Source organism: Myotis davidii, unplaced genomic scaffold (assembly GCF_000327345.1).
Source record: "Myotis davidii unplaced genomic scaffold, ASM32734v1 scaffold88, whole genome shotgun sequence".
Classification (NCBI taxonomy): domain Eukaryota; kingdom Metazoa; phylum Chordata; class Mammalia; order Chiroptera; family Vespertilionidae; genus Myotis; species Myotis davidii.
The window spans coordinates 4,975,558-4,991,392 of NW_006300377.1; the positions used below are offsets into that span (position 1 = coordinate 4,975,558).

Here is a 15,835-nt window from a genome sequence, read left to right on the forward strand (position 1 = left end):
TTATGAGTTTACCATAGGACCAGGGTGGGGATGGAGGCATGCAGCCCTCCAGGTGGGTAGAATTCCTTAGCTCCGCCTTTCTGAACAAAGCAGATTGACAGCTCCTTTCTTAGTTTCCATAATACGGCTCTGGATGGCTAAACTGTGAATGTCAGAGGCTGAAGAGCTGTCACCTTCCTATAATTATCTCTTGTCTTACAAATATGTAAAAACTACAAGTTAATAGGATAGGGGCCTATTCACTGTTCCTGTGTAGCCAAAACACACCTTTGCAAAACTGCTGGGTAGAGTCCATATTAAGAAACAGTGAGGAGCTATCCAGCAGCTGAGGCCACAGTTTTTCTTGACTTCATTCTGGATTACTGAGCAAGGAGTCAACAACAACAAAGTAAACTACTGAAATCTGATTCCTACAGTCGGAAGCCTGGCCAGGCCCAGAGAAGAGACAGGCCTGAACCCTTGGTCTTCTGAGTCTACCTTTTATGGTATCAGTCCAGATCTGAGTGAACTGCCCCCTGGGCCTGCAGAGAGTTGGTATGTGTGGCTCCTGACGGCGTGTTACATCAAATGCTCAGTGCTTGTTGGGAAAACAACATCTCTTTAAGGGGTCTTCTCTCATTTTTCAACCATTAGAATTAGGATTTGCAGGAGGAATGCAGTTGTAAACAATGTGTGTCCCCTTGTGAGACCGGCCAGCAGGGGCATAGATGAGGCTCTTGAATCAGGCTAGAAGTGCCAGGTTTTAGCTCCTTTCTGAATAGAATGGCTGTGGAGGATTCTCCTCCTTGTCCTCCACAGACAGCTACTGAGAATGCAGGGTTCTTTGCCTTCCCGGGAAGGTAGGATTTCCAGAGTATCAGAGGTTGCCCTGGGCTCCAGTTATCAGTACAGAGATCAGGGTAGAGAATGGCTGCTGCTGAGCCTCTTCATAACTTTCTGACCTCCCTGAATGTCTGTGGAACTCCATGCTTTTGTTAGGGAGGCACAGGGCAGAAGGGGTGAGGAAAGGGATCAGATGGCCTGCTTTGGAGGCATGGGCCTGGCTCCAATAGTCCCCTCTTGGGTTGATTTTATTCTGTAATATGTCCCTTGGGAAAACAGACTAAGCAGTCTGGGTTACCCTGCAATTTCTCCAAACTATTTGCATGAAATACTGCAGGCAAAAAGCTCAGTCTCTGATTGGCTGTTGCTAGGTAACAACATAATCATCAGGAAATTAGGCTGTCCTTTTTTTCCCCCAACCCGGAGTATGTGTGTGATTGCAGCGTTGTGCAGGAAGAGAGAGGGAGTGGAACAAAGAGAGATAAATGGGATGGCCTTGAAGGCGGGGACGCCACAACCACAAACCTGCATCCCACGGTAGGACAATCTGCTTTGGGTTGGGCTCTTTATGCAGTCAAGCCAATATTGGTACCTTTTCCTTTTTTATAAGAATGACAAAGCTAGCAGTTCCTGCAGACAGCAGGAACAGAAGCTATGGAAGCAACTTTGACATTTGAAGTGATTTTTAGAAGCAGGAGGTAGTGCTTAATATATGAGAATTACCCCAAGTGAGGATAAATAAATGTGTCTGGAGAACATGTATAGGCAGAGAGGAATCCATTCGAATGCCTGCAGAGTGCCTGAGAGGAACAGAATGTGAGAATGCTCATGGGAATGAGGTGTGTGACAGAGAGAAAACAAGCATGCTTTGAAATGTGGAAGGGAGCCCCTAAACTGAAGTCTAGAATTGTGTCTGTGAAAACTGCCAATGTTTGGGCATGTGGTCCTTCTATTATTCAGCCAGCCGATCCTCAGACTTTCTGCCTGGTTAGACTTGGCAGGGGGATTAAGAGTGAAAGAGAGAGGTGAAGTAGTTAGTTTTCAAGATTGTATGTAGAACCCTGACAAGTGTACAGCTACACCTGAACACTCCCACTGATCATTAATATCCATGCGACCCGGAGCCCTTTCCTTCCCCTTCCTGTTGGACCAGATGGCTTTCCTACCTTTTACCTCCTTTACCTTGTCCTCCTTTTGAGTTCCCTAGTAATGACCTTGCCTTTACACTAGAGGACCCTCAGTTACCATACTGCATCTTCATTGGCTTGCTACAACCCCCGGCGAGCTAATTGCCTTTTGCCCTTCATTGTCTGCCAGATTAATGACTCCTCCTGTGTCTGGTTGCCTGTATCCTCCTCTGAGGTTTCTCTGTGTCCTCTCTCTCTTCTACCCGCTCCTCCACTCAGCCTCTCTGAGCTCCACATCTGACTTTTAGAAGTCATTTAATTCAAAAGGTAAAATAGAAACACTGTCTTTTGCCTCCACTGTTTAAAGAAGGTAGTCCCTAGCATAATGCAGAGGGACCATTTTGTAGCAGTGGCAAAAATATATACCAGAACAAGGCATAGTAATTCATATATGAGAGTGAATCCAAGTGAGGAGGAATAAATGAATGTGTATGGAGGTATCAGGAGCAAGACAGAATGTGTGCCAGGAACCAGGACTCAGAAGGGAATCTCCTCCCAACCATACAGCCATCACAGGGACTTGCTGCCCCCGTAGGTGAGCCTAACAGGCTCTTGCCCCAGAGAAAAAAGTCATCACCAATTTACAACGGCTCAAAGTCCCTTTCTGAGCACCTACACTAAATGGAATGAAGCTGGTGCTCTGCTAAGTATCATGCCCTGTGTGCAGATATAACAGAGATTTTTCAAGACAGGGGTCTCAGAGTGTGGTCCCTGGACCAGCAGCGTCAGAAATCTGTGGGCGGGGCCCAGCAATGTTTTGCCAAAACCTCCACGCGATTCTCATGTATGCTAACGTTTGAGAACCACTATAGATCTGAGAATTTGTATCCTATATAATAAACGCGTAATATGCAAATTGACTAAATGGTGGACGGCCGGTCGCTATGACGTGCACTGACCACCAGGGGCCAACACTCAACGCAGGAGCTACCCCCTGGTGATCAGTGAGCCCCCAAAGGGGAAGCGCCACTCAGTCAGAAGCTGGGTTCACAGCAGCATCCCGCCTCCGAGACAGCGCTAAGGAGCAGTGAGCCGGGCTCACGACTGGCTGGCGAGTGCAGCAGCAGTGGTGGGAGCCTCTGCAGGCAGGCGGTAAGGAGTGAGGGTCAACTGCAAGAGCACCAGACCGAGAGGGATGCCTGACTGCCAGCTTAGGCCCAGTCCCTGGGGGTATCAGACCTAAGCCAGCAGGCGGACATTCCCCGAGGGGTCCTGGACTGCAAGAGGGAGCAGGCCAGTCTGAGGGACCACCCCCCTCCCAGTGCATGAATCTGGTGCACCAGGCCTCTAGTCTTTAATAAGTTCCCAGGTGATACCACCCTTTGAAAACCTCTGCTCTAAGAATAGAAAATGGAGGACAATGTATAATTGTCCTCCTTCCACCTAGAATACTCCCCACCATTTCCAAAGTCCTAGTCAAACTCATCTTTAAAGACCCACCTCTAATGATACTTCCAGCTGATTCAACTGAAGGTTATCTCTTTATACCTTGTTACATTTTCAGGGGTCAGCGAACTAGGGCCCAAAGGCTAAGTCCAGCCCATAAGCTATTTATGTAAAGTCCTGGAATGGATAGCTTTTTCATTTTTGAATGATTTGGAGGGGGAGGGTCAACGAAGAATATGCAACAGAGACCATATGTGCTTTGCAAAGCCTGAATGACCTACTATTTGGCTTTTACAGAAAAAGTTTGCTGACTCCTGTCATATTTATTTGTGTACTTTCCTTATTTCTCCTTTTAAACTGTTAACTCCTCAAGAACAGAGTTAATATCGGAATCATTTTTGTATTCCATTCAATGCCAAGCACAATAATTGTTCAATAAATATGGAAAGGATGATGGATGAATGGACAGATGGATGGATAGATGAATGGGTGGGTGGTGAGTGGGTGGGTGGATGGATGGTGAGCTATTTGTGAGGTTAACCAGTCTTCTGAGAGTCCAAAACACTTTGTCGCTTTGTAGCTGCTCCATACAGGAAGTAAGAACAGTAGTTTTTCCACGATGAGAATCAGGAAGTTCATACTAATGGAATCTGCTTTTTTTGTTAGTAACTAGAATGACGAAGACATTAGGAGCTGTGCTACAGCTTGAAAAACAAGATTAGCATTTAGAACGTTTAAATGTATTCGTTTAAAAATAAACAAAAGCTTAAAATCTCAGTTGGATTTCCAACATCCAGTAAAATAGTTTCATGGAACTACTCACAACTAGTGTTAAAGAGAGCCCGGAGGCAATGCTGCATGAGTCACGCCTGCCACGCGGCTGCTCAGCCTCTGCTCAGATGGCTCCACTGACATGAAACTCACTTCACAAAGCAGCCCACTCCACTTTTCAACAACTCCACTTGTTAGTAAGTACTTCTTTTTCTTTTTTAGTTGAAATCTATCTCCTTACAATTTCCACTCCGAAGTCCCACTTCAGCCTATTCTAGCTATCAAAATTAATTGTTATAAATATGAGAAAATAAGTAGAAACTTATACTTGCCTGGAAAGAGTCGAAGACTTAAGGGGATCTACCCCATTTAGATAGTTTTGCCTTGCAAAGAGTAACAGAATGGGTTAGAAACCCAAGAAGTTAAAAGCCAACAGGTATGCTGAGAGAGGACAAGCAAATGTAGGGTATCCAATGGAATTGAACATAGCATTCCAAACACAATGGGAAGCAAAAGGCTGGTGGTCACAGCAGATCAGAGGCCGACCACAGCCATGCAGCGTGTTTCTGCCACAGAGGAATGTTAATCACAATTAGAGGCCATTATTTGGGGCAAATGAGGGAAAGAAGGCCCCAGAGCTGGGCCTCGGAGACTCTGGAATTGCGTTGTGATCCCAAAGCTCTGAAACAGCCGCCTTGACAAGTTGCTAGGGCAGAAGGAGCAGGAGGAAGCTTCTTAGGATGGCAGAGTCCTCTAACGGTGGACTGGGCCAAAGCAGTGAGGGCCCAAGGAGGTGGGAGGAGGAGGTGGGGAGAGGAAGCCGAAACCTCAAGCTGTACGCCTGTTCACCATATAATGTCCTAATATTAACCCAAAGACAGTACTTTGAGAATTGATGAATCAATCAGTACATGAAAATAGCTCCAGGAAAAATGTTTGTTGGTCACTTACTTTCTGGATTTCTAAAGCACTTTTACTGCACAGAGCTTGGAGTTAAGTGAGGAATTTAATCTAGTAATAGTAGTTGCTAACTAGCTTATAGTCTCTTGCTTTCCCTCTCCCTTCCCAACATTCATAAATACAAGAGTGCACTTTTCTAAACACCCTCTCCCCCTCCCTCCCTCCACACACTATGGCTAAGTCTATTCTGGTTATCACTTCTCCCAGTTATATCTGTAGATGGTTTGTTTGTTTTTCTTTTCTTAGAAGAATTTCTAAGATTTGAGAATGGAGCTTTTTAAACTCCGGTGAAAAGCTTATAATCAAGCCTGTTCAATAATCATAAGGATTAAAAGCTCAAATTTTTAGTCTTCCCTTCTCCACACTCAAGGCACTCCCATATTATAACTGGGACATGAGTTCTAGATTCAGACTCTTCTGGTTTATGGCACTTAATATCTTATGATCCTGGGCAGGTTACCACTCAGAACCCATTTCATCATTAATAATTATTGCTCCAAAATAATGCTGGGAGGATTGATCAGGTAAAGGGAGGGTGGTAATTATTAAATGCCTGTTCTGTGCTGCACACAGTGCTAAGTGTTTTGCATTCTGTTATTTACTTTTTCCAATAACTCTTAAAAATCTTTAGCATTAACCCTGTTTACAGATGAGGAAACCGAGGCCCACAGAGGCTAAGTAACCTGCCTAAGATCTCCCAACTGGGGCAGAGGCAGGAAACCAAATAGCTATCTCTAAATACAAAACTCTCCTCTTCCTTTTAAATTATGCTGCCTCCCTGAGACTGTGCCCAGCACATGGCGAGCTTTCAGGAAAGGTAGGTGTCCTCATCCCTTCTCTCCGAAGGACTCTGAGGCACTTGCTTTCGACTTGTTTTCCTTTTCAATTAAATAGTTAAAAATTCTTTTATAGACCCTGTTGACAGGACCAACCATGTATATACATATGTGAAAATACTAGGAGTTAATATCCAAAATTTATAAAGAACTCAATATTACTCAATACCGAAAAAAACCCACAAACACAACAATCCAATTAAAATGTGTTCAGAGGACCTGAATAGACACTTCTCCAAAGAGGACATGCAGCTGGCCAATAGACATATGAAAAGGTGCTCAGAGTCACTAATTGTCAGAGAATTGCAAATTAAAATCACAATGAGATATCTAAATGGCTATCAATAAATCCACAAATAACATGTTGGCAAGGGTGTGGAGAAAAGAGAACTCTCAAGCACTGTTGGTGGGAATGCAGATTGGTGCAGGCTCTCTGGAAAACAGTATGGAGATTCCTCAAAAAGTAAAAATAAAACTGCTTTGCCTGGCTGGCGTGCTCAGTGGTGGAGCATCAACCTATGAACCAGAAGGTCATGATTTGATTCCCGGTCAGGACACGTGCCCGGGTTGCGGGCTTGATCTACAGTGTGGGGCATGCAGGAGGCAGCCTATCAATGATTCTCTCTGATCATTGATGTTTCTATCTCTCTCTCCCTCTTGCTTCCTCTCTGAAATCAATATATATATATTTAAATGCTCTATTACCTAGCAATTCCACTTGTGGGGATTTATTCAAAGAAACCCAAAACACTAATTTAAAAGAATATATACAACCCTTTGTTCATTGCAACAGCATTTACAGTAGCCAAGATATGGAAGCAACCCATCAATAGACAAGTGGATAAAAGAGTTGCGGTACTTAACACACGATGGCATACTACTCAGCCATAAGAAAGAATGAAATCTTATTTGCGGCAGCATAGATGGACCTAGAGGGTATTCTGCTCAGTGAAATAAGTCATTCTGAGAAAGACAAATACCATATGATTTCACTTATCTGTAGAATCTAAAGAACAAACTAAGTGAACAAAATCAAAACAGACTCATAGACACAAAAAAAGACTGGTAGTTCCCAGAGGGGTGGGGGTGTTAGGGGACTGGGTAAAAGAGGGTGAGTGTATGTGTATGTGTGCACATGTGAATAGGCATGCTTTGTGGAGAGACTTAGTATGCAGAAAGTTTTTATGGAGCTATAATTAATGAACAACAGTAATTAGTTTTAGGTATACAACATAATGATTCATTATTTGTATATATTGAAAAATGATCACCACAATAAGTCTAGGTAACAACCATCACCACACATAGTTACAGAATTTTTTTCTTGTGGTGAGAAATTTTAAGATCTACTCTCTTGCCAACTTTCAGTACAGTTACCATATATCCCCCGGACTTACTTGTTTTATAACTTGAAGTTTGTGCCTTTGAAGATATTTTCATAGAGATCTTTTTCTTAGTCTTGGCTACTGAGATTACTATGTACAAATCCAGGAATACATAGCTCTACTAAAAATAAATCAGGAAGAATTGACCGAAACCATAGCACGAAGAATTTACTGTCATTAGATTTTTTAAAAATATTTTTCTAACTTTGAGGTTATTCTCTGGAACTTAATTATTCTTCCGCCTCAGCCTACTCTCTTTCCAATCTGTACCACAAACTGAGTGGCTTACGAAATGTTCTGGAGACTGGAAGTCTGAAATTCAGTGTGAGCACGGCCATGCTCCCTCTGAAATCTTTCCTGGTCTCTTCCTAGCTTCTAGCACCACGTTCCTTGGCTCATGAAAACGTAATTCCAATCCCTGCCCCATCTCCACAGAGCTATCTTCTCTCAGTGTATGTGTCTCTTCACATGACATTCTTTTATAAGGATATCAGTCATATTGGATTAGGGGCCCAACCTGCTCAAGGGTGATCTCATCTTAACTAATTACATCTGCAATGACCCTCTATCCAAATGAAGTCACAGTCTGAGGTACTGGGTGTTAGGACTTTAACATCTTTTTGAGGGAACACAGCTTAGTCCATAACAGGCAGTATTTGAAGTGGAAGAAAAAAGGACCTGGACATAGTGTGTGATGACCAGCTGGGAGACTGAGGCAATGGATGTCTTAAAGTTAGGCACCAACTTAACGTAGTGATTGGATCCAAGTTTGTGTATGTAATTGTCCTCTGGGAAACCAGTAGCATAGCATCCCTCTTTAAGCCTCAAAGTAAAAGTTCTTTCTACAGAATCCTTAATAATGTCAATAATAATTATGATGATCATCATAATAATAGCAGCTAACATTTATTAAGTGTTTGCCAAGTGCCAGGCATTTTTCTAACTGCTTTACATATATTAACTCATCTAATAAAAGAACCCTACAAAGTGGTATTATTGTCCCAGTTTTACAGTTAAGGAGACTGAAGCCGAGAGATTTAGTAACTCGCTCGGAGTCACGAAACTAGGAAGTTGAAGTTTGAGCCCAGGCAGTTTGGCTCTAGAGCATCCATTCTTCATCACTGTCTAGAACAGCGGTTCTCAACCTGTGGGTCGCGACCCCTTTGGCGGCCGAACGACCCTTTCACAGGGGTCGCCTAAGACCATCCTGAATATCAGATATTTACATTATGGTTCATAACAGTAGCCACATTAGTTATGAAGTAGCAATGAAAATAATTTTATGGCTGGGTCACAACATGAGGAACTGTATTTAAAGGGCCAGAAGGTTGAGAACCACTGCCCTAGAGACTGACTCTTTAAATCTTAAGTCCCTAAAGGGCCTTCTGGAAAAGCTGCCCTAAAAAAATAAATAAATAAATAAAAATAAATAAAAAGGCCAAAATTTAGATAGGGAAAACAGACCATGGTTCTGTATAAAGAGATTTTTAAGTGTGACTGTGACCAATGATGAAAAATAACTTAGGGGATCCTCACTATTTACTGTGGTAGAAGAGTCACTTTCCAAATCCCAAATCGGACTCGCATCCTTGCTGTTTATCACATGTATCATTGCTGAGTATTGCCCTCAGTGCTCTGCAGACATCTCATTTGATCCACAGAACCACTGCATGAGGGAAATGTGACCTCATTCTACTGCTGAAGAAACTGAGGCCCAAAAGAATGTAAGCTGCCAAGAATACTGGGCTGGTAGTTAGAAATTGAACCCAGTCTTAACAACACAAAAGCCTGTGCTGCTAACCAACAGGCTGCAGGCATACTGTCTGCCATATATAAAAACACTGATATATAAAAACGGGTTTGCCCCCAGGCCAAAAATAGCCCACCACATATTTTTGTCACTCATATTTTATTGAAACACAGCCACACTCCACTTACAACTTGTCTACGGCTGTGTTTGCCCAGCAGAGTAGAGTAGTCATGGCAGAGACCATATGCTGGCAAAGCCTAAAATATTGACTATCTGGCCCCTTAGAGAAAGTTGCAGGCTGAATAGTTGACGTGTCTCAGAGCAGGGAGACTAACGCTGCTGAGTCTCACTCCCTAAACACCATATTGGCATCACATGGCTTTAACTAGATGTGCCTTCCAAAGGTGCCCATATCCCCCCCTTTCCTCCCCATATTCTTCAAACAACCAGCAACCAGCTTATAGAAACACTTGACACAACCTGCCTCCTATAAATTATGAAGAAAATAAGGAGGTTTCAGAAAAAGTATATCCATGTAAACGTATGGGGTCTATTTCACAATGAAACCAGACTATTTTGTCGGCTAAGACTGCACGGTCAGTTTTAACTTCTCGTCCTTTATTTCTATCTTTGTTGGCCCTCATTTACTTACTGTGGTTTCTAGTGACACTGAAGGGGGCAACAAGCAGAGGGTTGGGGGGAGGGAGAACTTTTTGAGGGGGCTTGAGCTGAATCCATTTGGACTGTTTCCAATGTATCAGTAGCCTCAGACAGCTGCCAAAGGCGCAATTGGACTGGTGCAAATCAGGATACTTAAGTGTGTGCGGCAAATGGGGGTGTAAGGTGGTCTGCCCTCTGGCCCCAAAGTCTAGAGAGCCTGAACACTGCTATTACTGACTTATATCCTGGACGGAGAAGGGACCTCAGAGGAGAAGCAGAGCCATAGCAAAGGAGCCCCATCATCCGGCCTTTTCAGAGTCTCCATACACAAGCCACTGCAGGACTGATGACACCAGCAGGCTTGTGGGCAGACTAGACCTCTCATTTCCTGCCGGTCTCCGATTGCATGAGGAAAACCCAGCCCACTTTACTCCAGGGCTTTCAGCTCCAGTTGGAGAGCTGTTCTCAGTATCTTTCCCCAAGACTTCCCTGGAACCTCTGTCACAGCTGTAATCCGCAGCAAATGGATTTCCCTGACCCTGGGACAAAGGCCCAGTGTTCCCTAGACTTGGCGGCTCCTGGGAGGGCAGGACCATCAGCATTTCTCCAGCTGCTGGTCTCAGGCCCCGTGGGTGGCTGAGACCTGTAATAAGATCACTAGCCAAGCCGGTTACAGTCAGCACATCATTCAAAGTGGTCCCCTGTGATTGGGAGGGGGAATTGACTAACGTAAGAATCACAGCCTTCAGAGCTCGGGCTCACACAAAACCACACAGTGATTTGGAATCTGGAGAAAAGCTGACTTCCAGTTCTGGATGTGAGCCATTAATCAGATCTGGCTGTGGTTCATAGTGGGAGTCAACAGGGATGGGTGGCCTTGGGGGAGAAATAAGGAACTAGTTAGAAGGAGGAAAAGGGAGGAATAAGAGTGGGAATTAAAAGGAAATTGAAAAGGGTGTGTAAAATGCTTAAAGCCTAGATACCGAGTTTAAGGATTCAGACTTTCTAATGTGGGGCCACAGGGTTGGGATGTCATGAGAGGCCACAGATACCTCAGTAGCCCTCACTGAGGCTTCTGAACCTCCACCACTCCCCACAGATCAGAGCTTTCAGGCAGGGGAAGGTGGGAATAGGAAGGCCCTACAAGCTTGGCTTCAAAGAGGGGAACTGTAGTAGAAAAGGCTTGAAAACTACTATATAGGTCCATGCCACCTAATTTTTGTCTTTTTCTACCCAAGTTCCCTTCCCCTGGGAAACCAATGAGAAAGTGACATATAGCAGCTTCAGACTCCTTCCTCCTCAGAGCTGACTAAATCACCACCACAAGTCCAGTCAGTGTTCGGAGGGTGCCTCCCATGGTCAGGCTACTGGAGGAGACTCCAAGGAGCCCTACCTCCTTGAGTGAGTCACTTTCCCAAAACCTGGACGTCAGTTTTTGCACAGGAAAGACAGGGGAGGTAATGCTAACTTTTGATTTCTTGAAGAAACTGGTGGATTCACATTATCTTTTATGTATACATTATATATTAAATATTATTTTGTCAGTATAAAATATTCAATAGACATTACTTAATAATTAGGGGACTATATTCAGTAATTTGGTTCCTTTTCACCTCTGAAAACCTAGTATGCTCTAATATGGACTCTAATATGGACTTGGCCCAATTGACCGAATGTAATGGCGCAAGGCAGGAATATGGATGGCTTTCAGAGGGCATAGTTTGAGAGGAGTTCTGGCTTTAGCATCAGACCTGGTTTTGAATCCCAGTTCTGGGATGACGTTAGATAAGTTACTTTGATGCTTCATTGACAAAATTACGATAATAATACCTATCCTGTAAGGAGAGGTCAGGAGTATCCTATATAATAAAAGAGTAATATGCAAATTGACCGAACGGTGGACCGACCAGTTGGTGGGGGGTGGGGTTGGCGAGCAGGCAGTGCCAGGCCAGCCAAGGTGTGTGCCAGTGGGTAGAGGGAGGGAACAGCAATGAGGGGGGGGGCCCAGTGGGTGGGGTGGGGTTGGGGAGCAGGCAGTGCCAGGCCAGCCAAGGTGTGTGCCAGTGGGTAGAGGGAGGGAACAGCAATGAGGGGGGGGGGCTGGCACCGTCCCCCTGATTGGCCCATCCAGTCGCCTCCGGCAGAGGGAGGCCAGACTGCTCCAACCAACTGAGCCACACTGGTTAGGGCAATAAATGTAGTTTTTGATGTAGGAAGGAATTGGTAGGAGGGAAAGTGTATATATGGAAATGATTATTTTAGAAACAACATGAAAGAAGAAAAAAAAGGGACTTGAGCTCAAATCTGAGTATGCCTTTTTCACTCCCTGAGTATGCCCTTCTTCCTCCCCAGCCCCTCTCCAATGCCAGTCATTGCCTCAAGGGGATGTGTGATTTCCAGTTCTGATCCAGATCAGAGGATGGTCCCTGAAGAATCTCTGGCCTCCTTAATGAGTGGGGAGAAGGTCCCAAGGTGTACTGCCGCTTCCACACTGGAAGAGGACTGACCTATTAGCACTGGGACAGTCTCAATAACCACACAACCGCCAGCGTTCATGGAGCCCTCCACTCACTATATACCTGACGCTCTGCTAAGCACTTTGTATCATTGTTTTACTTTATCCTCCCAACAATCCATACACTCTTATATCTGATAGTTAAGAGACAGAAGGTCAGAAAAGTGTGACTTGCCAAGCTTTCTCATCCAGTAAGTGGCAAGGCCAGGACATAAACCCAAGTCTTTCTGACTCCAGACCCTGCAATTTTAACCAAATTGCTCAACCTAATGCCCTACTCAGCTTTAGACTGGAGAGTACTCAGCAAGTACTTCATAAAGAAAACAGAGACTCTAAACATATTCAAAGCTCTTCCAGCTTTCAAAACAAAACAAACACTTCAGTTTATTTTATTGTCTCCTTATTGGCCTCTTCCTTTCATTCTGTTCTCTCTAGATTTTTATTCCCATTTCTTTCAATAACCATCTGTATAAATGTGGAGAAATAATTAGTTCTCTGATATTCAGTATCTCCATCCCACAGATAAAGGGCTGGATGGAATGAGAGATGATCCCAGTAAGACCATTCCAGGAGCCCCGCCGCCTCTGCTGGTTTTACTTCCTTGAGCAGAATGAACAGGTCATAGACTTTAGATCAGGCAGACCTGATTTCAACTCTCCCCTAGTGAACCTGCCTGGACCTGTCCTTCTGATGACGGAACCTCAGTGCAGTAGTCCCCCCACAGGCTGATGGGAAATTCCTGCATACGTGTGCCCGCTCTGGTAAGTGTTTTAATATTTCACTTCTGCCTTTTTCCTCCCAGCATCCGCCTGCTCTTCTGCCATCTGAATCCCCCGGCTGTGCCATCCCACAGGCCATGGAGAATGAGCTGCCGGTCCCCCATACATCCAGCAGTGCCAGTGTCGCCAGCAGTGCCAGCGGGGTCAGCAGCAGCAGCGGTGGAAGTGGCCGCCCCGCTGGGCCCCAGATTTCAGTGTACAGTGGCATCCCTGACCGACAGACGGTGCAGGTGAGATTCCAGCTGATCTTGGATTGAATTCCTTGGTCATCTCCAGGCCTGGCCGGGAGGGCCTGTCAGCGTAGTCTAGTGGAATAACTGTGGTGTTGAATCTGTGCGGTTAGAGGAGCCTTTTATCATTTCCTCATTTCCTTGAGACTGGCTCAGCCAGTCCCATGAGGAAAGAGAGAATGGCAGTAAGGCCAGGGAGTGGGGGATGAAGGCTCAGAAGAGGGGTGATGGAGGAAGGGAGGGAAAGAATAGAGAGTAACGCATCACCCTGTGGCACTTGCCAGTTCTGCAAGCCCCAGGGGATTTCTTCAAAGGGACTGGTAGGACTTTCCAGGCAGCTAGGAGCAAACCCTGGGAAGCAGTGCAAGTCTGCCCCGAGGGCCCCCCCTCACCCCCCAAGCAGGGAGGATATAGCCGTTGGGTAAGTTTTAGTTGACTGGTGTGTTGCTTAACTGGCAATAGCCCTTTCCCCTTATGAGTTGTCTCTTTCTTCCCACCACTTTCCTTCTCTCTGCCTTGTTGAGTTTTGGTTCCCTCTGTCATCTTCCCTGTGTTCCAATCACCCTAATCTGAGGCTGAAGAATGGAAGGGAAGGGGAGTGTTATTGGCATGGGACACAGTGTCACTGGAGACTTAAAGGACTTCTGTCTCCCACAGCCTCCCCACCACCCTGAGAGTGAGTCAGAGCAGTGGTGGGCTGCCTTAAAGTCAAGGGGGACAGCCAACACAGGGCAGACCCTTCTGGGGGGCAATGCATTGAAGAGATGCAAGATAGATAAGGCAGAGATGCTTCCCTGAGAAGTGATTGGTTGTGGTGCTCGCAGACCTGATGGCCTTCTCTGAGCAGTTGGGAAGAGGGGGGTTGGCAGGCATTGTTGCAGAAGGGGTGGGTCTGCAGGGGGTGAGCGGCACAGCTGCTGAGCGCTGTCTGCGCCCCCCGGCCCCTCGCAGGTGATCCAGCAGGCCCTGCACAGGCAGCCCAGCACCGCGGCCCAGTACCTGCAGCAGATGTACGCCGCACAGCAGCAGCACCTCATGCTGCAGACGGCGGCCCTGCAGCAGCAGCACCTCAGCAGCGCGCAGCTCCAGAGCCTGGCGGCTGTGCAGCAGGTGAGAAGAGAGGGTGCTGCTGATGCCCCAGGGTCATGGTGGCTGCAGGAGTAAGAGAAGTGGGCACTGCACACGTGCTCCGTGCATGTTCTCCCTGGACCCTCACAGAACCCCAGAAGTAGGTGTGATTGTCGTCGGCGTCCTCTGACAGATGAGGAAGAATGCTCTGGGAGGCTACACACCTGGCCCAAGGTCACATAGCTCCTGAGTGGAGTGGCTGGAACCCTCAGCCCACCCAGCCCAGCCCCGGCCTTCCTCACCAGGTCACTGTACCACAGAGACAGGACTGAGGGTCACAGAGGTCCACAAGCAAAGGCATCGCTCATTCAGCTTGCCTCTCTGCCATCAGTGCCTGAGAAGAACTCATCATTCATTCATTCAACAAAATATTTTATGGACCTACTATATGCCAGAGTTTATGTCAGGCACTGAGTATACTGTGGATTCTGTCTTCTTGGAGCTCATAGTGGGGAGACAGCCAGTAAAGAGAAACCCAAATAGACAAGGAAACAAATATGTGCCCATCTCAGTTGTAAGCTGTGACTGAATAACAAGGAAGACCTTAGATTGGGCGGCCAGGGAAGGCTTCTCTGCTGGAGTAACATTGACGCTACCCTTGAAGAGTGACAAGAAGCTGGCCAAGGGGAGACGGTAGGCTGGGGGCCCAGATATGATGGAGTGAGGAGGAGTGGAGGACTGAGAGCTGGAAACCTTGCTAACAACCATAGCTGACAATTGGAGTGCTTTACAAGCAAATGCTTTGCCTTGCTCAATCCTTTTAACAACCGTACAAGGTAGACACTGTTATTGTCCTCACATTATGAAAAAGGAAACTGAGGCACTCGCTTAAGGTCACACATGAGGCAGAATGGAGGTTTGACTCCTTCCCACCCTGTCATACTTCCTTGGAAGGTGAGAGCCTGGGCGGGACGAAGGGAGATCTGGGACTCTAGTGATAAGAATTGTCCTTTCCAGGCGAGCCTGGTGGCCAACAGACAAGGGAGCACCCCTGGCAGCAGTGTGTCTGCACAGGCCCCGGCCCAGTCATCCTCGGTGAGTAGATGGGGGGCAGTGGGCAGAGCCCCCCATCCAGGATCAGCTCCGTCCTCCTTGCCTAAGACCCAGTGGTGGGGAATCCTCAGCCATGTGGAGTCATGGCTGGGATCTATTATTCTTCCAGAAATAATACGTGTCTCTCCCTTACTTTAACAACTCCCTGTCATCGTTCCAAGGCCAGGGCTCTCTGTTCATAGCTCAGTTCTCTCGCTATTGAACCCTCCCTGCAGCTCTGCACAGAGGCCAGAGATGGGGCAGCGCTGGGGGAAGATCCAGGGCCAAGGACTAGAGATGGTTCTAAAGCAGCAGTTCTCAACCTGTGGGTCGCGACCCCTTTGGGGGTCGAACGACCCTTTCACAGGGGTCACCTAAGACCATTGGAAAACAC

At 46.2% G+C, this 15,835-nt stretch overlaps 1 protein-coding gene across 3 annotated transcripts in view; it reads left to right on the top strand.

The window, feature by feature from the left end:
* The window catches only part of PHC2 (polyhomeotic homolog 2), a 79,965-nt gene that overhangs the window by 17,830 nt on the left and 46,300 nt on the right, over positions 1-15,835 (top strand). For 2 of the 3 annotated variants that reach the window (XM_006777346.2, XM_015572847.1), the window contains exons 2-4: positions 13,075-13,281; positions 14,233-14,391; positions 15,367-15,444. In XM_006777346.2, coding sequence (XP_006777409.1) covers positions 13,129-13,281; positions 14,233-14,391; positions 15,367-15,444 — 390 coding nt within the window. In that variant the 5' untranslated portion in view covers positions 13,075-13,128. Of the gene's footprint in view, positions 1-7,679; positions 7,753-13,074; positions 13,282-14,232; positions 14,392-15,366; positions 15,445-15,835 lie in introns of those variants that run through there. The other variant, XM_006777345.2, reaches the window with a different exon arrangement.